The sequence below is a fragment of the Manis pentadactyla genome, chromosome 3, assembly GCF_030020395.1.
Source record: "Manis pentadactyla isolate mManPen7 chromosome 3, mManPen7.hap1, whole genome shotgun sequence".
Lineage (NCBI taxonomy): Eukaryota > Metazoa > Chordata > Mammalia > Pholidota > Manidae > Manis > Manis pentadactyla.
Window position 1 is genome coordinate 106,161,729 of NC_080021.1, and position 21,348 is coordinate 106,183,076.

The 21,348-nt window shown below is 40.1% G+C and overlaps 1 protein-coding gene across 1 annotated transcript in view; it reads left to right on the forward strand.

Moving 5' to 3' along the window:
• Nucleotides 1-21,348, forward strand: part of LOC118935861 (uncharacterized) — a 102,502-nt gene that overhangs the window by 36,857 nt on the left and 44,297 nt on the right. Inside the window, exons 7-10 of the mRNA XM_057498257.1 lie at nt 3,732-3,810; nt 6,497-6,646; nt 12,380-12,487; nt 12,933-13,022. Coding sequence (XP_057354240.1) covers nt 3,732-3,810; nt 6,497-6,646; nt 12,380-12,487; nt 12,933-13,022 — 427 coding nt within the window. The remainder of the gene's footprint in view (nt 1-3,731; nt 3,811-6,496; nt 6,647-12,379; nt 12,488-12,932; nt 13,023-21,348) is intronic.

Below are 21,348 nucleotides of genomic sequence, written 5' to 3' on the forward strand. Positions count from 1 at the left end.
AGCAACTTTCTCCCTTGCTAACACTGTCAAAATTTATAGAGATGGTGTAGCTGAGACGGTGTGCCCAGAACCTTGACATGCTGAAGTATGTTTCTGTGCATAAACAGGCTCTTTTTAAATTCCTCCCTGTGGAAGACTGCTGCTTGCCTACAGTAGGCCATTGCTTAAGTCCCCTCTCAGCGCTTTCTGGCCCTGTTGAAGGTCTGGTGCAGCTCTGCTAGATCACTGTCGTCCTTACTGCCTTCCCAAGAACCAGGGGTTCAGAAATGCATGTTAGCGAGCTGCTGCCATATGCAAGCCACAGCACTAAGCTTGGGGAGGCACAAAGACGCATATGATATGAAGCCAATCTGCAAGAGAATCTAGTAGGGAAGACTGAGAGTCAACAACGGACTGACCTTCAAGGCAGAGGAAGTAAAGGCTCAAAAGGCAGATAAGGGAGCTGATTGGTGGGCACAGAGGAAGTAAATGATTCCTGCTAGAAAGGACTATTAAAGGCACCGTCATCCAGGGGTGGAGTCTGGAGCTTAGCCCCGAGGATGAGGGATGCTTTGTCAGGTCAAAGTGGGAGAAGGGCATCAAGGTGAAGAGCAGGGACCCACTCAGGGTCCTTGGAGCAAGTTCAGATACATGTAAAACTGAGATGGACTCATGGCAGTGGCCAGGAAGCTAGCAGAGTGTCCAGAAGCCCTGGCCACAGAGCCAGGTCCAACCCAAGAGCAGTCCCCGCACCTAGGACCACCCCTGTGTGAGCCACTGCTAAGTGTGGGGAACGTTATCTTGCTCAGGGTGGGAAAAGAGATGGAAAGCCTCCATCCTAACAGCCTGAGTGGAGGAGAGGAGGGAGATGATCTCAGCTGCCCTCTGGAACGATAATCCTGGATTTGAGAGGAGAGAGAAGACAGGGACTGATGCGAAGCTATTTGGCTGTTGTCATCGTCCAGGTGCGGGAGGCAGTGGAGGTCAGGGAGCTCAGGGTGTGAGCTGGAGCAGCAGCAGCCCTGAGGGAATTAAGTGGATGAATCCAGGAGTGTCCCTTCAATGGGACAAGATCAACAATCACAGATACTTGCTCATCTATGAGATCAAGTGTAACTTAAGAAACTGCTGCTTTTGTTTGCTTCACTGGCTTCTGAACTATTTTCTATCTATGTATAAGTCACTGTCCAGCCACACTAACACCATATATTATAGAATGCTTGATCACTATTTGTATATAATGCTTTATTTTGCCTTTGTGTACTTTCCAATCCTTCAAGAAATTCCAGAGAGTTTCGACCTCAACAGATTTTGCAGTTTTGAATATTATATTGAAAAGTGTGGAGTCATTTTTTGTGTGTGGATATCTTTGACCAAGCTAACATTAGCTTCTTGTGCATGAAACATCTTCCTTAAAATTAAATTAAAAAATCTAGCACCAAATTACTACAGAATAAAGCATTTTAGAAGAATTTTTAGAAGGAAAAAAAGAAGGAACTTCAAGGGGTGATGAGGAGATGGGGGAGAAATGGAACCCAAACGCTAGAGTTCAGGAGTTGGACGTGGGCAGGGGAAACAGTGAAAGGAGCCGACTGAGGCGCAGAACAGGCTGGGAGGAAGAGGGGCAGGTTAACGGGTTCATGCGGGGGCTGCGAGTCTGAGGTGCAGACACAGGCACAGGATGTGTTTTAAAACAGCCCTACGGGATTTCTGTAATTCTCTCCCAACTCACAGAAAATCACAGAAGCCACGTGACTGAATCCCCCCAGCAAAACAGTTTGAAATGAACCCAAGGTTGTTTTTCACAGTTTCCAACATTTCTCCAATACACTGAGCCCAGGTTTCGTGACTTCAGGGTCATCCCACAGAGCAAGTTGAACCACTCTGGGCAGCTTTTTGCCATCTTTATGAGGCAGCCCCTCAGAGAGGGAGGCAGGACAGAGGATTCAGTGTGGGTACGGGTGGGCCTTGGCCGATTCTAAATCAACAAGTTGGCCGCTATATAAAAATAAACACCTCTGTTTAGAGAAATGGAGAAGATCCGTTTTCTTCTCCATCTGGTGACATTATTGACAAAGCTAAGTTTCATCAGCATTGGGTATATAGCTATAGAATATTATAGAGTAGAGATGTATTTGTGCTCCGTGTCACAAAACTTGTAAATAACGGAGTTGACATCAATAGCAAGAGCCAAACTTATTTAATGCCTACTGTATGTCAGACAGTTATAAGCACTTTACCCAAACCAGTTACTCTTATTTTCCTTTTAGAGACAAGGAAATCTAGGCACAGAGAGGTTGAGTCACTTGCTCAGCATCACACAGTGAGAGGACCTGGATGCAAATGCAGACTCTCTGGCTCCCAGGCTCCCTCCCTTAACCATTATTACCTACTGCTTACAGCCCAGGTTTCTTGACTTCAGGGTCATTCCACAGAGCAAGGAGACTTTTTCTTCGAAGTGTTTTTCAGCACCACAGTTCCGTTGTTACTCGTGAAGTTGTGAGGAGGCCATTTAGTCCTCTTGCCCCTGCTGGTAGCGTCTGGCCATGAGCTGCTGATGCTGCTTTCCTCGGGTCCAGGCCTAATGGGTCTGACAGCCAGTGTCCAAGCCAAAGAAAGGCTAGAAGATGAACTGGACTCTGCACTGATTCAGATAAGGTCCCAGGCCAGGAAGTGCGCTCTGACTGACTGGCTGACACCCACGGTCCATCAAATAGATGAATGGGATCTTTCCCAGCTTTGAATTTCTTCCCAGGGTTTTCATACCTCGAGGGCTAGATGCAGGGTGAGCCCACGTCTGTTGTTCAGGGACCGGGAAGAGGAGGGCTTAGAGCAGGACAGCGGGATGAGGGAGAGAAGCTGAATGAAGGCTGCAGTGATACGCCTGGATCCGGCCTTACAGGACAAGTAGAATGTAACCAAGTGAAGCAAGGAGAGATGACCTTCCGGAAGAGAAAAGAGCATTAAGGGACCCAGAAACATGAAAACAGAATTTCCTGAGAGCAAAAACTACTCCAGTGTGATGGACATGGGTGTACCCGCCCGCTTCAGGAAAGTGAAAGGATGCACGATGGAAAACACAGGGCTGGGGCACACCCTGAGGGCATCAGGAGCCGCCCCCCCAGTATGGAATTTGTCAGCAATCTAGAAAGAGGAGAGAGAATCATAAGCATAGAAGACAACCATGGTACCAGATAGAGGATGAAATGGAAACCAAGAGTCAGTTCAGACACTATTGCTGTATCCAGACTAAAATAATAATAGTAATTATGATTAAAGGAATCTGAAAGAGGACTATGGTTTAGACTCTTCAAATAGCAACAACTCCCTGTGCTGGGACTCTTCATTACTGATGGGAGAGCACTGTGTTTTGCAAGTGTGTTGCAATTAAAGAAAAAGATGGAAAACTGCTGTAGCACCCACGGTGTATTCCACCCGCAGTCTAGAAGGATAACTGGATTAAAGAAGAGACGGCAGCAGGTGCTGAGCTAGAAGCTATTATGAAAGGACATACTTGAGAAATCTGGGAATCAGTTGAATAAGAAGAAAAAGGAATTGGCTAGCCCTTACCTCCTGTCTCTGTGAACAAAGAAAAGGTTGTTGATTTAAGAGTCCACTTCCTCTGTGAATTTATTGTCCTGAAGTCTAGGAAACAGTGCCAAGAACTCTGAAGCCCTGTGCTCACACACTGGACCTTGGTAGTCTCAGCTGATCATGAGCACCACCGTCTTGACCTGATTTCTTTCCTCTAGGGCCAACTCTGTGACATGGAATCCGCACAAGATGATGGGCGTTCCTTTGCAGTGCTCCGCTCTCCTGGTTAGAGAAGAGGTACGTCTTTCCTGACTCGTGGCCCAGTCCAGTCAGGGTGTTTCTTAGAGTGTGTGTGTGTAGTGACTAAATCGAAACACAAGGTGATTTTTATGCCTGGAACAGCGAGCCACATCCAGAAAGGGAAAATTGTTAATGAAGATAATTGTAAAGTCCTGCTCTTGTCCAAGTACAGGATGGTTATTCTTTGACTATGCAAAACAGGCATGCTTCACACATGGCCCAGTGGCTCTTGTGAAAAAGATGTTAGGCTACACTCTGCAAGGTCATCAGGAGGTCAGGAGAGAAACACCATTCAGAAAATATTAATGGGATAAAAGAAGTTGGTGTTTCAGGATGAGGGAGGTGGTGGTCCCCCACTGCCCTCTGGTTAAACTATACCTGGAGTGGTTTGCTTAGGTACATGTCGAATCGTACATGGGACTCCATCAGGCTAGATTTCCAACAGTGGGGAACAACTGGTAAAGATGTAAGAGGGAGTGATTGAAAGAGCTAATGATGTTTAATCTAATTTTTTTAAAAAAGAAACTTTAAAGGCTGACAGAATGGTGGCCTTCAATTTGAAAGACTCTCAAATGAAAGAGACTCATTGTTTTCTTGAGGCTTCCTGAAGCTGGGTTAGTAACACTGGGTTAGTTAGTTACCACTGATTTGTTAGTACCATTGATTTGATGACAAAATCAGACCACACCATGATTTTAGGTCTGACCTACAGTCAGTTAATGTTCTAAAAATCACACTGCCCAACAGGTAATGAATGTTTTATGGGAGAATAAATTCATCATCAGGGAAATGATGAATGGAAGACTGGACAACCACTTACTTGTAAGAGGATGATAGTAAGGATTCCCTCATTGGGAAGGTATAGATTAATAGCCCTAGGCTCCCTTCCAAATCCAAGAGTTTCTGAGGCTGTGACAGCATTTCCCTAATTGGGGTCCAAGGAATAATGCCATGCTGTAAGATTGTAACAATTATTCTGTGATAAAGGAGTTCTTGGTTTTAAGAAAGTGTGGGATATATTAATTAAAGAGTTAAAATCAGGGTTCATTACTTCAAGGCATATCAGAGCTTTACTTGCTGATAATACAAATATAAAAATAAAGTATTTGTGATAGTTTCTTTGACCATGGGAATTGCTTTCATAGCAGCTATGAGTATATTTAAAATAGTTGGGTATATAATAATTTATAACTTTATAATGGCTCAGAATCAGGATATTATCTCACCAAGGCCTTTATGTGAAAAACAGTGACACTTTCACTTATCCTTTTGTACAATGAGACTGCTGCTGTCTGACCTTTTAGAGGTCATATGCTTTGAGTTGCTCTTCCTGTCTCAGGAGAAGCTGGTCTCACCTACCCAGCATTCTGCACTGCCTAAGGATCCATGGCACCTATTTGTGAACTTGCTTGGCCCGGGAGAGGATGATGCCAAGTTTCTGTGACCATGAAACAAAATAGAAGATGCATTGTCAGTCTTACTGGTCTTCAAGTGAACTTTCTTTTTCAAACTTGATGGCTTTCTATCATTCTATTACAATTACATTGTGTTTAATTTCTCTTGGTTTCAAAAAGTAGCTTAATGATTCCGACTGAATGTGAAGCCCAGACTACAAGGTGGAGCCCAGCTCTGCTGTCTACTGTCCGGGTACTTGGTCCTTCAGCACCTGGCTAGAACCTTAGTTGTACTGCCTTATGTCTTAGTTTGGTTAATTTTTAAGAAGTGTTCTTGCTTCTAATTTCAACCAAGTGATTGAATTTTAGTCTTTTCTTCTCTTGTCATGAGTCACAAATGAAAAAAAACATATGCCAAAGCTTCTGGTAAATCACAATGGTACCATAGTTAATGGAAGAGCCCTTCTTGTGGTTTGTGACAAATTGAAACATGATGGGGTTTCTAGTGAGGAGGCTGGTAATGCTGTGTTAGTCAGAGAGCATGACTTATTCACTGTTCTTGGAATAGCTCAATCACGTTGCTACCCATTTTCCATAGGAAGCTTATGGCATTAGGGCAGGTTCAGGGGTATAAACAGTGAAACTTCTGCCGACCATTAGCAACTGAGGCTGGAAATGCTGTACTGAAGCTCTAACCTGTCTGAGAGATGAACATGACAATCAAAAGATGAGTTTAGATAATAACATCTGACATCTCAGAAGAGCGCTATTTTTATTTTTTTATATTTCAGTATAAAAATGATAGCACTATCTTAAAAGCTATGATTTCCAGAAAGAACTCACATTCTAATAGCCAAATGATAAGTACTTGAACTAAATATGAATGAAACACTAGAACAATCTCACTAATCATATTTTACAGAACCAGAGTTCCCAAAATATTTTAATTACAACAAAATCAGAACATCAAAATAGTCTCCCAAGGAATGAACATTATATACTCTGATCATGATTTTTTTTTAAATTAATGCCTTCTCTTAAGGTCATGCTTGCAGTTGACCTCTGGTAACATTTGACCCTGGGCTATTTATGCCACAGAGCTGAGCTATCATAATGGCCCATCCTGTCTAGATATTGGCCCTATTTATTTTTCATTTGATTCTCACTATTTTCTTTCTCTAGGATATTCAATGTCTCTTTAATTTTTTCTAAATAATTTTTACCACAGCATAAATCTAATAGAATAACTGATAAAATCAGTAAATTTCCTGTTTTCTCTTCTTTTCTAGGGACTGATGCAGAGTTGCAGTCAGATGCATGCCTCCTACCTCTTTCAGCAAGATAAACACTACGACCTGTCCTACGACACTGGAGACAAGGCCTTACAGTGCGGACGCCATGTGGATGTTTTTAAGTTATGGCTAATGTGGAAGGCAAAGGTGAGCATGTGTGGATCGGCTGAATGTTCACTAAAAACAGAAACTGTATCTGGTGACCCTTATTATTATGATAGGTTGAAAATTGATTTCCAAATTGACAATTACTTGCTAAAGATTTTCTTTAATACTATACTTACCTTTATTCCAGATACCATGTGGGTAGGAATACAGTGAAACCCATTGTTTTAGTTTTTTCCCACTTAAGCCAAATTGCTTGTAATGCTCACTCATGTAGAAAACAAATCTATGCTGCTTTATTCAGCAGAACTATCTGGATTCTTCAGGCGCATTTTCTTGTAGTGGTTGTCCCACCTCCTCCTGGTCCTTAAGCAGTAACTGAGCCCTGGATAGGTTAATGCAGTCTTTTCATTTGGAGAACAAAAAGGAAAAAAACCCACCATGATAGCTTATTTTTGATATTTCAAAGGGCAACCTCTAGTTTTAAAGTCTTTTAAAAGCTCCAGAACTACCCGGTAGCCTCCTTTTCTATATTTATCTCAGAAATTAACTATAGTTGATCACTCCTCTCAGAAACGGAAACCCTGTAACTCCTGGTGAGCGGTACTGGCAGGACTGAACTGTAGCCTTCAAAGAGCAAAAATGTATGCTTGAATGTAAGCAGTCTGGAAAGGTCAAAGATTTTGTTTTGATTTTGACCAGATTAGTAACCTAAATGTCACACAGTGGTGACTTCCCACCTGGTTTCATTTCTCTCCCACAGGAGGCAAAGGCCAAGGCCAGCTGGACATGCTAGCAAAACCCCACCACCAAAAGAGTACGTAAGACCAAGGGAGATGAGAAAGAGGGAGATTAGAGGGAAGCTGGCCTGCCCTGAGGTCCTGTGTGTGTGGGAGAGGGGCCATAAATTTGGCTCTCAGCTTTCTAAGTAGCCCACACCAGGAAGTGGCAAGTTCAGTCCCACAGGAACAAGCAGAGAGCTTGGGTCAGTGACAGTGACACGTTCCAGGATGAGAACACAGATGGATTCTTCCTCAGGTCTGTGTGATGAGCTCTGAGCTGTGTCCACAGCAACAAGATCAATACAGTGCTGTTTATAAAATTTTTCAAGGTAAACTAAATTCTTTAAGCAGTTTAGAGAAGAGCAGTGGCTAGCAAGAAAAAGAGGGGGCTTGGGAGTAAAACGATGCATTCAACAACTATTTTATGGAATCTTCTTTAAATCCATCCTGGAAAAGGGTTGTTTAAATAGGAAGATGGTCATGCTTAATTCCAGGCAAGCCTCTGTAATAGTATTTGCCTCAGCTGAATTTTCTCTGAGCGTTGCAAGGTATTTTGGGCAGCTCCTCGGAGTGAGGCCCCAGGTAAGTTGTTCCCCATAAAAGGAGTGTTGTAGGTGGGCTCCAGTCCCCTGAGCTGGGCAGGGGCCCCCACCTCTTTGGAAAATTGAGAGCCTCACAAGGACATACACCAGGTTCTCACCACCCACTGTGAGACTCACTTTCATTGGGCAAAAATAAATAAATCAAGAAGGTGAATTATTGGTGTACTCTCAAGCAGTTTTTTAAAAGTAGGTTTTTCATTTCATTGATTGGTGGGAATTATAAAATGACAAATGTAAATATCAGCTCGTAAGCTAAGGAAAGCTTGATCTCTAAATATTGTTCAGTATCATTCTTTTGTCTCTTTTTCCTGTGGTGCTTTTACTCAGATGACAATTGTTAACTAGATCTGCACAAAAATGTTTTCCTCCTGGTTCATCAGCTCCTGCTGCTCCTTTGCCATCCAAAGCTGCCTCACCAGCATGGGGCAGCCAGTTGGTTATTAGAGAAATTAATTGGAGGACACCAGGTGTGAATTACACAGCAGGACCTAATGGAGCCTGAAGTAAAGGCAGAAAATCCAATTTCTAAAGTGCTGCAGCAAATGCACCACAATGGAGGATAAAAAGAAAAAGGAACATCGTAGCAGCCATGTAACCTATGGACATGTATTCTTTTGGTTCCTTATGTAAAACCTCAAGTATATAGGCATGTAAATGGCTAAAACTTACTTTTGGTCTTCGACTTAAAGCTATGTATTTTTTTGCAAAGTTAAATAATAATAATCACCAAAGTAATAAGTTCAGTGCTGCCATTGGGATCAGAGGTGAGGCTAGTTACCTTCTCACATCCCAAGTGCTCTAGGAATTCCAAGCAGGGAAGAAGTCATCCTCTCCTAGGAAGAACCATGGAAGAGCTGGCCATGAAATTCTACTTGTATCCCCTCAGGAATGAAGAGATAATCTGTAAAAAGAGTAATGAAGAGGGGGGAGCACTACGTTCATCAGTAAGCTCCCTGTTATCAGATACACCTGGAGAATGCAATGTTCAAACAGACCCAATTTTCTCCTTCAAAAGATAAACTACCTGAGAAATAGTAACCTAAGTATAAATTACTATTCTTTAATCCATTAATGACTAGTGGGGCTAAATGCACTGGTGATGGCCATCTTATAAAGTCCAAGATAACTCTGTTAGAGCAAATATATGTTTAAAATATGAGCCTCCCGATGTGGGATGCTAGGAGGTGCTCTAGATGGTGCACTGTGCAGGCCTATCTCTAGCAAAAGCACAGTGCCTGCCCTCAACTCCATTCTCACTGGGTAGAGCTCTCATTTTGTCTGTGTTTTGTTGAGAATCCTTGGACTTGATCTTGACAGATTTCCTCAGTGGTTGAAAGTGAGCGGTGGACAGGAAAAAGAAACCCCTAAAAATTAGTCCCCCTTTTTTAGGCTTGCAGGAGTGGCTTCCTGTATAACTATCAAGTTTTCCAGGATATCTCTCTGTTTATATATGGTTATGCATATAGTTTTCTATGATTCCCTCCCAAAATAAAAACATAGGTAACAAAGAAACTGGCAAATGGCTGGGGAAAAGAAATAGAAGAGGAAAAAACTACTAAACAGAAGGTGATACCTGGCACCCTTTGCTGAGTGACTGAATGAATGTTCACTTTCTCTCTAAAATGTTTATTTATTTCAGTAAGTAGATGTTGTGCATCTCTTATTGTGCCTGATGCTGAATGGAGTAAGGTGGCTACAGTTTTCCAGATAGGATAAGATCTGTGCTCAGATACAAAAGAAACCCAGACACACCGTGAGAAGCTAAAGGATGGAGAGCTCATTCCTAGTGTGAGAGTCAGTAATGGTTCACCAAAAGATGTCTTCTCAGATGGGTCTTGAGCAGAATGGCAGAAATAGGATTTCAATGGGCAGAGTTGGGAGGAGGACATTCCAGGAGGAAGGAGAGTCTAAATTGCCAGGAGAGTAATTAGGGCGCTGTCATCCCCAGGAAAAGCAGCCTGAGCAGGTAGATATTCAGGAAAAATGGAGACAGCAGCAAGGGCTTCAGTGATTGTTTCAGAAGCTGCATCTCTGAGGCTGAGCACGTTAGCTGAGGGGTTTGCTATGCAGATAAAGGTCATGAGCAGCGCTGGAGACATCAGGCTCTTTAGACAACACAGAGCCAGTAGCTGAATGCTGCAGATGGTGAGATCCCTTAATGAGAGAATACTGTTCATCTTCCTGAAATTCTGACTTAGGAGACTGTGGTGGGACCTGAGAATCTTCATTTTTAACACAATTAATCTTGTTCTGATACAGATAGGTCCTTAGAACATATTTAGTAAAAACACTGCCTCTGGGACTAAAAGTTATATTTTCATTCATTCATCCATTCATTCAGCAAATATGCATGGAGGACCTAGTGTATACCAGCAATGCTGGTATAAGGGTGATAACAGTGAACAAAAGAAGCACAACTCTGTGCCCTTGTGGAGTACACATTTTAGCCAGGTCTGTCCAAGCCAGTCCTAAGTGTGTGGGCAGTGAGGAGAAAGTAAGACCATCTTTCTCCCATAGCTCCTCAGTGGAACTCTGCCATTGGGTGTGTCACAGGCATGTGCCTCTGAGCCTTCAGCCTCCTTCAGGTCTTGGTGATGCCACATCTGGCCAAGTCTCCCACATGCCTGTCATTCCCTCAATAAGAACTGTGTGGTGTATGGTAATGACTCAACAGGTAATTTGATGAATGAATGGAGTTTGGAGAATCTCCTAAAATCTTTCCAAATACTGAAAATAAAATAGGGATCTTACTCCCATAAATATCCAACATGAAAGGAAGGATGCCAGGCTCCTGGGGGCACACTGGAGTTTCCTGTGTCACTCCCCTTGCACCTCTTTAGCTTTCAACTAAAGGGGCAGTCAGATTGCTCCTATCCGTCTCCAGAGTGCAGTCCTAGATTTCCCACAGCCAGAGGACCCCCACTCCCTTTGTAATACAGTTAAACCCATTTTCAGAGCATTCATGTTATCTTCCTGTCTCTGTATGGAAATCAGTTAGGCACCATCATTCCCAGACCAGAGAGATTAGCCAAGCCATACAGCTTTGGACAGGGTCAGAGTCATACTGGTCTTGGGCATATCCTGGATCAGGTATGTGCAAGCTTAAATCCAACTATCACTGATCCAAAGGATCCAGTTTGGAGAACAGTTAACTTGTGAAAATTAATTCTAGGGTCCATCCCAAGTGGCCCTAAACTGCCAGGTCAGTCCACACTCACTCTAAATCCTTGGCACCCATAGACTTGTAGGGTGCATGGTGTAGATACTGGCCTGGCATTCAGACATCATCCCAGGCCCTTCCTTGGGGTCATCAGGAAGTCAGCCTCCTTGAACCCATCAGCTAGGGGGGCGATCTCCAAAGAAAGCAATTTCTGAACCCCTCAGATTTCTTTAATGCTTCAGATGTTAAAAGTCGTTGGCTATGCTGTGTCCCCTGTTTAGCTGAGATGGTGAGACTGTGTGTAAACAGGAAAGGGGGCCCACCTCGGCTCTGCTGCAGCTGCTCCCTCACGTCCCCCCTGTTGTCACTGGTCGGCCTGTTCTCGCTGCTCCCGTATGAGCATTGGCTGTTTCCTAACCTTCCATTACTACTCCGTAAATGCTGACGGAGGTAGGAGGAAAGCCATTTCAAAAAATAATTCCCTTGAGTGTCACAAGGTGGCTTTAACAGCTCCCATCCGAGGCTGTTATGCTGGTTTTCACAAGTCCAGATCCTAGGCTTCCAGAGTTGGAAACTAAAAGACCTTGTTCGTAATGTTTGCCCATTACAGACACATGAGTCATTTATCCCCAGAGGAGAAATCTAATGAGCTCTGCAGAACGACAGGCTAGCAAAGCCTCTGTGTGCCCCTGAAGATTCACTCATTCATTTGTTCTACCAATATTCACTAGGCACCCACCTTATTTGTTCTATAATGAGGGTATACATCGGTGAACCAAACTGGGGTCTGGCCATGGTAAACGTACACGATAGGCAGGGGCTGAGCAGGCATCTGGGGGGCTCTCTGAGGCTGCTGCTTATCCACAGGAATAGGCCAGCCCTCCTGTCGTTACTGACTTCCATAATTACTCCTCTGAATGGCAGAGGCAAATTTTCCTCTCGAGTAATCAAAATAATTGCCTAGGGATGGAGGCTGGGGAAGAAAAGGAATCCACTGTAGAGAGCTGTGATAATGTGAAACAAAGCACCTGAGGGGGAGAGCATTAGAGGAGAAATAACTGCCAAAACCTTCTAGAAATACAGACGTGTGGAAGGAATGTGCGCAGAGCAGAGCTGAGCTGGAAGAGGCAGAAAGATCATCAGCCTCCAGAAGGGTTTGTCCTCATGTCAGCCTCAGAGTTCACCCACCTTTCTCAGCCTGCCCAATAAGCTTTCTTCCTCTCTTACTTAGGGCACAACTGGCTTTGAAGCACATATTGATAAGTGTTTGGAGCTGGCAGAGTATTTATACAATATTATAAAAAACCGAGAAGGATATGAAATGGTGTTTGACGGAAAGGTATGTATTCTGACTTCTATGATCCCAATAAGTTTAGTCGATTCCAATTCTTATCACTGATATTTCTTGATGTCAGTAATGTACTGTCCAGTATGTGGGGCCATTACAAAAGAGATGCTGGGATGATGGGGTAGCATTTCTGAGCTGAAACCATAATCAAAATCAAACAAAAAGACAAAGAAAAGAAAAGGAGAGTCTAAATTTCTTGGAGGTTAGTTAGGGCACTATCATCCCAAGGAAAGCAGCCTGAGCAGGTGGATATGCAGTAAAAATGGAGACAGCAGCAAGGGATTCAGTCATTGCTGAAAGTCAGGCACTCCAAAAGTGATTACAGACTGAAAAGTAGGAATTGTATTCAGAAGCTGCATAACAGATTTGGAACATCCTTGGAATTTTTGAAATTGTCAGTTTGGGCTGAATGTGAATCTTACTTTCCTCTTTGTAGCCTCAGCACACGAACGTGTGCTTCTGGTATGTCCCTCCGAGTTTGCGTGTCCTGGAAGACAATGAAGAGAGAATGAGCCGCCTCTCAAAAGTAAGTGATACCAGCTCCTCTGATGGACGTTGGTGTGGACCCTGGGCCTCTCGCATGCACACTGTCTTTATGACACATGCATGTGTCTCTGGCAGAAATCCAACCCAGCCTGGGTGCATGGGCCCATTTCCCTCTGTGGGCTCCTGCATAATCAGGACATTCAGAGCTGGTATATCCAGACTTTTAGCAACTCCATTTGCTTCTCTTTGCTGAGAGCAACTTGATGATGTTTTAAAATAAATAATAAGGTGATACCTTCACTGGCAATCACAATATAGCAAGAACCCTTCTCAAGTTCACTGGCCTGCCAGGTGAAACTGCTGCTCAGTTATAAGCATTGAAGCGACTACAGGCACCAAAGATGGCTAGAAAACAAAGGTGCTGCTGATGCTCTTGAGATGCCAAGGTCAAACCTACCCTGTAGGGTCTTTAGAGTGAACCAGAGGTAATAGGGCAGGGACTATTAATAATAATGGTTCCTTTTTAGAGTGTGTATTGTGTCCTGAGCTCAACTTTGGTCTAGCGCTAGATCACTTACCTCTCATACCTTTTATGGCTGAATAATATTCCATGTGTCTATGTACCACATCTTCTTTATCCATTAATAATCTGATGGACATGTAGGTTGCTTCCATTTCTTGGCATTTGCAAATAGTGCTGTGATAAACATAGGGGTCATAAGTCTTTTTGAATCTGTGATCCTGTATTCTTAGGGTAAATTCTTAGGAATGGAATTCCTGGGTCAAATGGTATTTCTTTTTGAGTTTTTTGAGGAACCTCCATACTGCTTTCCACAATGGTTGAACTAATTTATTCATTCCCACCAGCAGTGTAGGAGGAGGGTTCTCCTTTCTCCACTTCTCGCCAGCATTTGTTGTTGTTTGTCTTTTGGATGTTGGCCATCCTAACTGGTGTGAGGTAACATCTCATTGTGGTTTAATTTGCATTTTCCTGATGATTAGCCATGTGGAGCATCTTTTCATGTGCCTGTTGGCCCACTGAATTTCTTCTTTGGAGAAGTGGCTGTTCAGATCCTCTGCCCATTTTTTAATCAGGTTATTTGCTTTTTGGTTGTTGAGGCTTGCAAGCTCTTTAAATATTTTGTATGTCAACCTCTTATTGGATATGTCATCTATGAATATATTATCCCATACTGTAGGATGCCTTTTTATTCTGCTGATGGTGTCCTTTGCTGTACAGAAGCTTTTTAGTTTGATATAGTCATACTTGTTCATTTTTGCTTTTGTTTCCCTTGCCCAAGGAGACATGTTCATAAAAATGTGCTCATGTTTATATTCAAGAGAGTTTTGCCCATGTTTTCTTCTAAGAGTTTTATGGCTTCACGACTTACATGTAGGTCTTTGATCCATTTTGAGTTTACTTCTGTATATGGAGTTTGACAGTAACCCAGTTTCATTCTCTTAAATGTAGCTGTCCTGTTTTGCCAACATGTAGCTGTCTAGTTTTGCCAATGCCACCTGTTGAAGAGGCTGTCATTTCCCCATTGTATGTTCATGGCTCCTTTATCATATATTAATTGGCCATATATGCTTGGGTTTATATCTGGGCTCTCTATTCTGTTCCATTGATCTACGGGTCTGTTCTTGTGCCAGTACCAAATTATTTTGATTACTGGGGCTTTGTAGTAGAGCTTGAAGTTGGGGAATGTAATCCCCCCTGATTTATTCTTCCTTCTCAGGATTGCTTTGGCTATTTGGGGTCTTTTGTGGTCTGTATGAATTTTAGAACTGTTTGTTCCAGTTTGTTGAAGAATGCTCTTGGTCTTTTGATAGGGATTGCATTGAATCTGTATATTGCTTTAAGCAGGATGGCCATTTTGACAATATTAATTCTTCCTAGCTAAGAGCATGGGATGAATTTCCATTTGTTAGTGTCCCCTTTAATTTCTGTTGTGAGTGTCCTATAGTTTTCAGGGTGTAGGTCTTTCACTTGCTTGGTTAGGTTTATTCTTAGGTATTTTATTCTTTTAGATGCAACTGTGAATGGAATTGTTTTCCTGATTTCTCTTTCTGCTAGTTCATCATTAGTGGATAGGAATGCAACAGATTTCTGTGTATTAATTTTGTATCCTGCAACTTCGCTGAATTCAGATATTAGTTCTAGTAGTTTTGGAGTGGAGTCTTTAGGGTTTTTTATGTACAATATCATCTCATCTGCAAACAGGGACAGTTTAACTTCTCCCTTACCGATCTGAATGCCTTTTATTTCTTTGTGTTGTCTGATTGCTATGGCTAGGACCTCCAGTACTATGTTGAATAAAAGAGGGGAGTGGACATCCTTGTCTTGTTCCCAATCTTAGAAGAAAAGCTTTCAGCTTTTCACTGTTAAGTATGATGTTGGCTCTGGGATTGTTGTATATGGCCTTTATTATGTTGAGGTACTTGCCCTCTATACCCATTTTGTTGAGAGTTTTTATCACCAATGGATGTTGAATCTCAAGGTGTATTTAATTTCCACACTTGAGGTCCTGTTTTTCTTTTAACTGTTTTGTTACTGATTTTAAGTTTATTACTCTCTTATCAGAAAACATTCTGTATGAATTGAAATTTTTTCACTTGTTAAGATTAGGTTTGTGACCCAGTATATGATCTCACAGTGTATGCCAAATTGCACACTTAAGAAGAATGTACATTCTGTGGCCAGGCTACATACTGGAATGTCATTAGGACCTGTTGGTTGGTAGTGTTGGTCTATGGTGGTGGTGTTCCAGTTACAGACTTTTCTCTTTTCAGTTGTATCAGTTTTTGTTTCATGTAATTTTAAGCTCTTTTGTCAGGTGAGTATACATTTAGAATTTGATGAATGAAATCATAACATTATGTAATGTCCCTCTTTACTCCTTCTAATTTTCCTAGCTCTGACGCTCTGAATATTTTATGTGGTAGTAATATAGCCTTTAGCTTTCTTTTGTTTAATATTTTACATTTCCCTTAATGGAGGTCAGATTCTCTTAGCTTTCCATCATCTAAGTCTCTCTCTCTTTCTCTCTCTCTCTCTCTCTCTCTCTCTCTCTCTCTCTCTCTCTCTCTCCCTCTCTATTATTTTTGCATTCATTCCACAAAACTTTTGCTTAGATAAAGGATTCTCTTCTGGGTTGGCAGTTCTTTTCTTTCCTCACTTTAAAGATACTATTGAACATTCTGTGGCCTCCATTGTACTTTATGAGAATTCTCTGATCATTCAAATTTTAGTTTATCTTTGCTTTTTAGCATTATGACATGTTTAGGCTTATCAGGCCTAACTGTTTGTTACTGATTTTGAGTTTACGCCTTATTGGGCGTAAACTCTTTGAATTTGCTCTGTTTGGGGCTTGCTGAGCATCTTGAATCTCTAAATTTATGTTTTTGTTAAAGCTGAGATCTTTTCTGCTCTTAGTAAGAATTATTTTACCTAAAAAATAAGATTTTCTTTTCTTTTATAGAACAACTATAATATGAAATTTAGACAATTTGATACTGTCCCACAAGTTTCTAAGGATGTATTCATTTTTTGCAATGTTTTTCTCTCTTTCAAAATTTTTACAAAATTTTATATAAAGTCATTGCTTGTAATAAAAGTACTATAATTTGATAATTCAAAGTTCTTAAATAAGGTCTTAGGTACATAGAAGGCTTTTTGTTTTTCGCAGGTGTGTAAATTGAATAGGAACACTTTATATAGAATTTAGTTCAATCTCCTCATTTGAGGAGTGATAAGTTAAATGACTTTCCTCTGGTCACATATTCTTGGAAGAATTGTAATTGAAGCATTGTTCCAGGGAACTAACTTCCAGAGCAGAGTGATTGGTAAAAGTGAAGAATATGGTGCAGCCTCGAAAATGTTAGAAAAGGAATACAAACTAGTAATTTGAATTTTTACTGCAATGTAGTATTAATTTAGGGAAGTGCGAAAGATATGTAAATATGTTTTATGTAGTTGGAAATTTAATAACAAGCATTAAAATTGGTTCAGTTGACTTCACTAAAAATGATACAGGCTTAAAAAATTCTCTGTCGTTTACAAAATTTTTGGAGTTAATAAAATTAGAAGCATTCAAAAATTTAAAAAATATGCTTTGGGCATGGAAAAAACTGGCTAGAGCTTTATTTTCCCTTATGAGTTTAATGTAATCAATTTTTGGAGTTTTTAATTTTAATTGGTAAATTCAAGGAGGTCATGATAACTAACATTTAGTGTACTGCTTACTGTTCCTGAGTACTAGTCTACACTTAACATTTATTAACTAATTTAACCCTCACAGCTACTCTGGGAGGTAGGTTATTTCTTTCATTTTATAAATTTGGAAAATGAAGCTACCCAAGTTCATAGTTGATAAATAATTGTTGTCAGGATTCCTATCTAGGCAGTGTCATTCTAGAACCAGGTTCTGAAGCCTCTCATTTATAGCAGCCATTTTTGAAATTTGGTAATCTGATATAAAGGAACTGATACCAGAACCACCAGGGAATTCTGTAGTGTATCTACTTACATAATGAAGCGGATTTGATAAGGCCATATTTTAATGTGAATCAGGTTATGGAGGAAACAGTTATCTATCTGTGTTAAATTCATTATTTTCTCCCATTGCATTTTTCTTAGGAATGTCTGTGTTAGAGTTGATTAAACACTGCCAAGTGGTATCTGAAAGGAAAAGAAATCTTACTGAATTAAATCTATTATCTATTTTCTTGCATTTGAAGGTCATTAATAGATGGGAATCTTCCTGTTGTTACAAACATTATGGGTACCTTTTGAGTTGTTGGGCATGTTTTTAATGGTCTTCCTACTATATTATCTCTTTTGCTGATGAGCTTATTGCATCAGAGTTAGATAAATCTTTAAGTACTGATACAGAAAGCCTTCCAGTACATAAAGATTTATCTAATTTTTAGAAGTGTATGTATAGTATGTACTTTCATACTATGTATAGTGGGAATTTTTTTTAAAAAGCAGCACAGGTGATTGTGATGATGAGCTGGGTTTAAGACTCCTGCACTAGTAGGCAACACTTTTTCAGTGAAATTCCACGTCTAAGATAATTTTATATATGTAGTCAGAAAATGATATACTAATTATTCGTAACAACTTTTGCTTTTCCTTTTTTCTTTTCTTATTTCTCTACAATTGTTTATGCCAATGTGGCTTCATTCATACTGATTTACCAAGGATTGGGATAGCAGTATAAAATTAGAATCAGACTGCTGATCGCCCAGCAGGATGTCATCAACTATCCAAGCACAGAGCCTGAAGGACCCTGAGATTGCAGAACTCTTCTCCAAAGAAGATCCAGAGAAGCGCTTCACAGATCTCAGAAAAGTTGGCCAGGGAGGCTTTGGGGCAGTGTTTTTTGTAAGTGTTAAAGGCTTAATGTCAGTGACCAGCATTTATTTAATATCCAGTCCTGGCAGAGTAAAAATCAGTAATACAAAAAGACATAGGCAATAGTCTATTTTATAGTCACTTGCATTAGGTGTATATAAAAAGAGATCATTTTATTTATTGAGCTTCTTAGATTATTGAAAAAATGGAAAAGATATTCGGCTTTAATTTCCATGTTGTTTACACTACTTTAGCAGTTTTATGACTTACATTGTTATTGAATCAAATATTGCAAAACACCGACTTACGTAAAGTCCCATACACACATTTCATTATTTCTTCCTATTAAGATTGCTTTTTTTTTCTCAGCAACAAGTTTTGTATAGATGTTTAATATTTTGGTAGTATTACAGATTTAGTTTTTCCATTTTAATGGGTACCTTAAGAATAAAAGAGAAAATGTGTTCCAAATTCTTAACAATTTGAACTTTTCACTTATTTCTCATTTGTAAATTAGAGGTAAAAATAAGGTAGTAGAAACTCCCTCTGGAATTTTCCTACCCAAAGACAGCTGCTGTTAACATTTAGATAAACATCCTTGCAGAATCTTTTTGTCTACGCATGCTTTATGTGTGTGTGTGATGTAGGTTATGTTTGTTTGATTTCTAGATTGGACACAGAATAAGGGAAGAGGCACTCAGAAAACAGGTATTTCATAAACAACCTTTTTTTCTGTGTTACAGTTTTGTCTGAACATAAGCTTCTCCCATTGTTCTCCTTAATACTACTCTGGAGAAATATAGAATAAAAAAGGAAAAAAATATACAGACTCTTAGAAATGGACCCAATAAGAGAACCCAACTGTATTTGGGCTATAACCACATTGGAGTAAAAACCAAAACTAATACAAATAACTTTCATACACAGTATTTTAACTGTATACCCTCTGTCTGGTTGGGAAGAGGAAACTAAAAACAAATCTTGAACTCTTCTCCGTAAACTTGTTTCATATTGGTATGGGTGTGACAGTTCTGAAACTGTGTGTTTAAAGATTGATCAGTGAATAATTTTGATGTCATTTTGGACTCAGATCCTAACTGAAAAGAATGATAGAAATAGGAAATTGGCAGCACACTTAGCACTCAATCTTGGATTCCTCACTACATGGATCAAGAGCTCTTGCAGTAATGGTTCATTCTATTGTGGGGACAAGGATCATAAAAGATAAGCTTTAGAATAACTTGAACCAGAAATTTTAAAAATGCTTTTAAAATGAAAAATAGGACCTTTCGAGAGGATGCTAGAACCAGCTTGAAGATGCTCCCACTGGCCACATCTGGAACAATTTGAGCATCAATATAGACATCTATTGATTATAACCCATTGAATAAAATAGGAATTCCTAATTTCCATGACAGATATAGGATGGATAGGTAGTTAGAAAGGGAGGGCTTTTCTTTATAATAGAATGCTGACTGATAAATGTGAAGGGAATGGTAGAGTTGGGAAAAACCAGCATTTTGAAATCATCATTGCAAAGATTGTTTGGGGCTAGAATCTTCAGTGGTTGCTAAAACTAGGGGGAAAGTTTGATGAGCAGAATATTTATATAGTTTAAAAGTATCTCTTCACAGATTGCTTGTTAGATACAAAGTAGGAAACAGTGGTTATAACTATATATATTGGAAAGAAACAGTCAAACACCTTGAGTGGGTGATGAAAATTTGCAACCAGTGATGAACAGACATTGTATGCATCCAGATATGATACCCTGAAAAGGACACAATATTACTCATGTAGTATTTCAGCCAGAGATATGTAACCAGAATCTAATCTTGAAGAAGCTTCAGACAAACACAAATTTAGTAAGGTAAGTACTGCTGTGTAGTCTCAAAAAATGCCAGTGTCATAAAAGATAAGGAAGAGTTGAGGAAATTGTTCCAGATTAGAGGAGATGAATAAGAAATGATAAGTAAGCACAACTCGTAATCCTGAAGGGACAGAGAAACATGACTGTGGACATTAAATATTTTCCTGTTGGTTTTTTTGTGTGTGTTTGATAGGCAAAAGTAATCTCATTTTAATCTGATTTAATTTTAATGTAATCATCATTACTAATGAGTTTGGATTTTAATAAATGCAGTCACTTTAACTTACTATTTTAAAGTAATACTAGAGCTGCAGATTTTGCAATAATAATAGAGTTTACCCTACAATCTTCTCCCAGATCCTTTAAAGTTTACAAGTTTCATAACCACAGAACCTTTATCAAAACTAAGAAATCAACATTGATACACTGATACTATTAACTAAACAATGCACTTTATTCATATTTTCCCAGTCTTTGTGCTCTTTTCTGTTCTGGAATCTACTCCAGGTGACTACACTGCATTTAGTATACCCACTTTTGAACTTTATCTTGTGCTAGTTAGAAATGCAGCTCTTTAGCGGAACAATGAAACTGGACCCTTACCTCATACCATATATGAACATTTAAATTATAAAACTCTTAGGGTAAAACTGCATGACCTTGGTTTTGTCAAAGGATTCTTAGAAATGACAACAAAAGCATGAACAAAAGAAAAGCATAGATATTGGATTTGATCAAAATGTAAAACTTCTATGCTTCAAAACTGAAAAGACAACAATAGAATAGGAGAAATTACTTGTAAGTCATATGTCTGCTAAGGGACTTGTGTCTAGAATATATAAAGAACTCTTACAACTCAATAAAAAATGGCAACCCGATTTTTAAACGGGCAAAGAATCTGAATTGACATTTCTCCAAAGATGTACAAATGGCCAAAAAGCACATAAAAAGATGCTCAAAATTCACTGGTCTCAAATCTTGAAAACATTATACTAAGTGAAAGAAAGCAGTCACAAAAGACCATATATTATATGGTTCCAAAGTGTACAGAATGGGCACATCTCCAGAGACACAGAAAGTAGATTAGTTGTTCCTTAGGGCTGAAGGGGTGAGGAATAAGGATAGGAGAGTGATAGC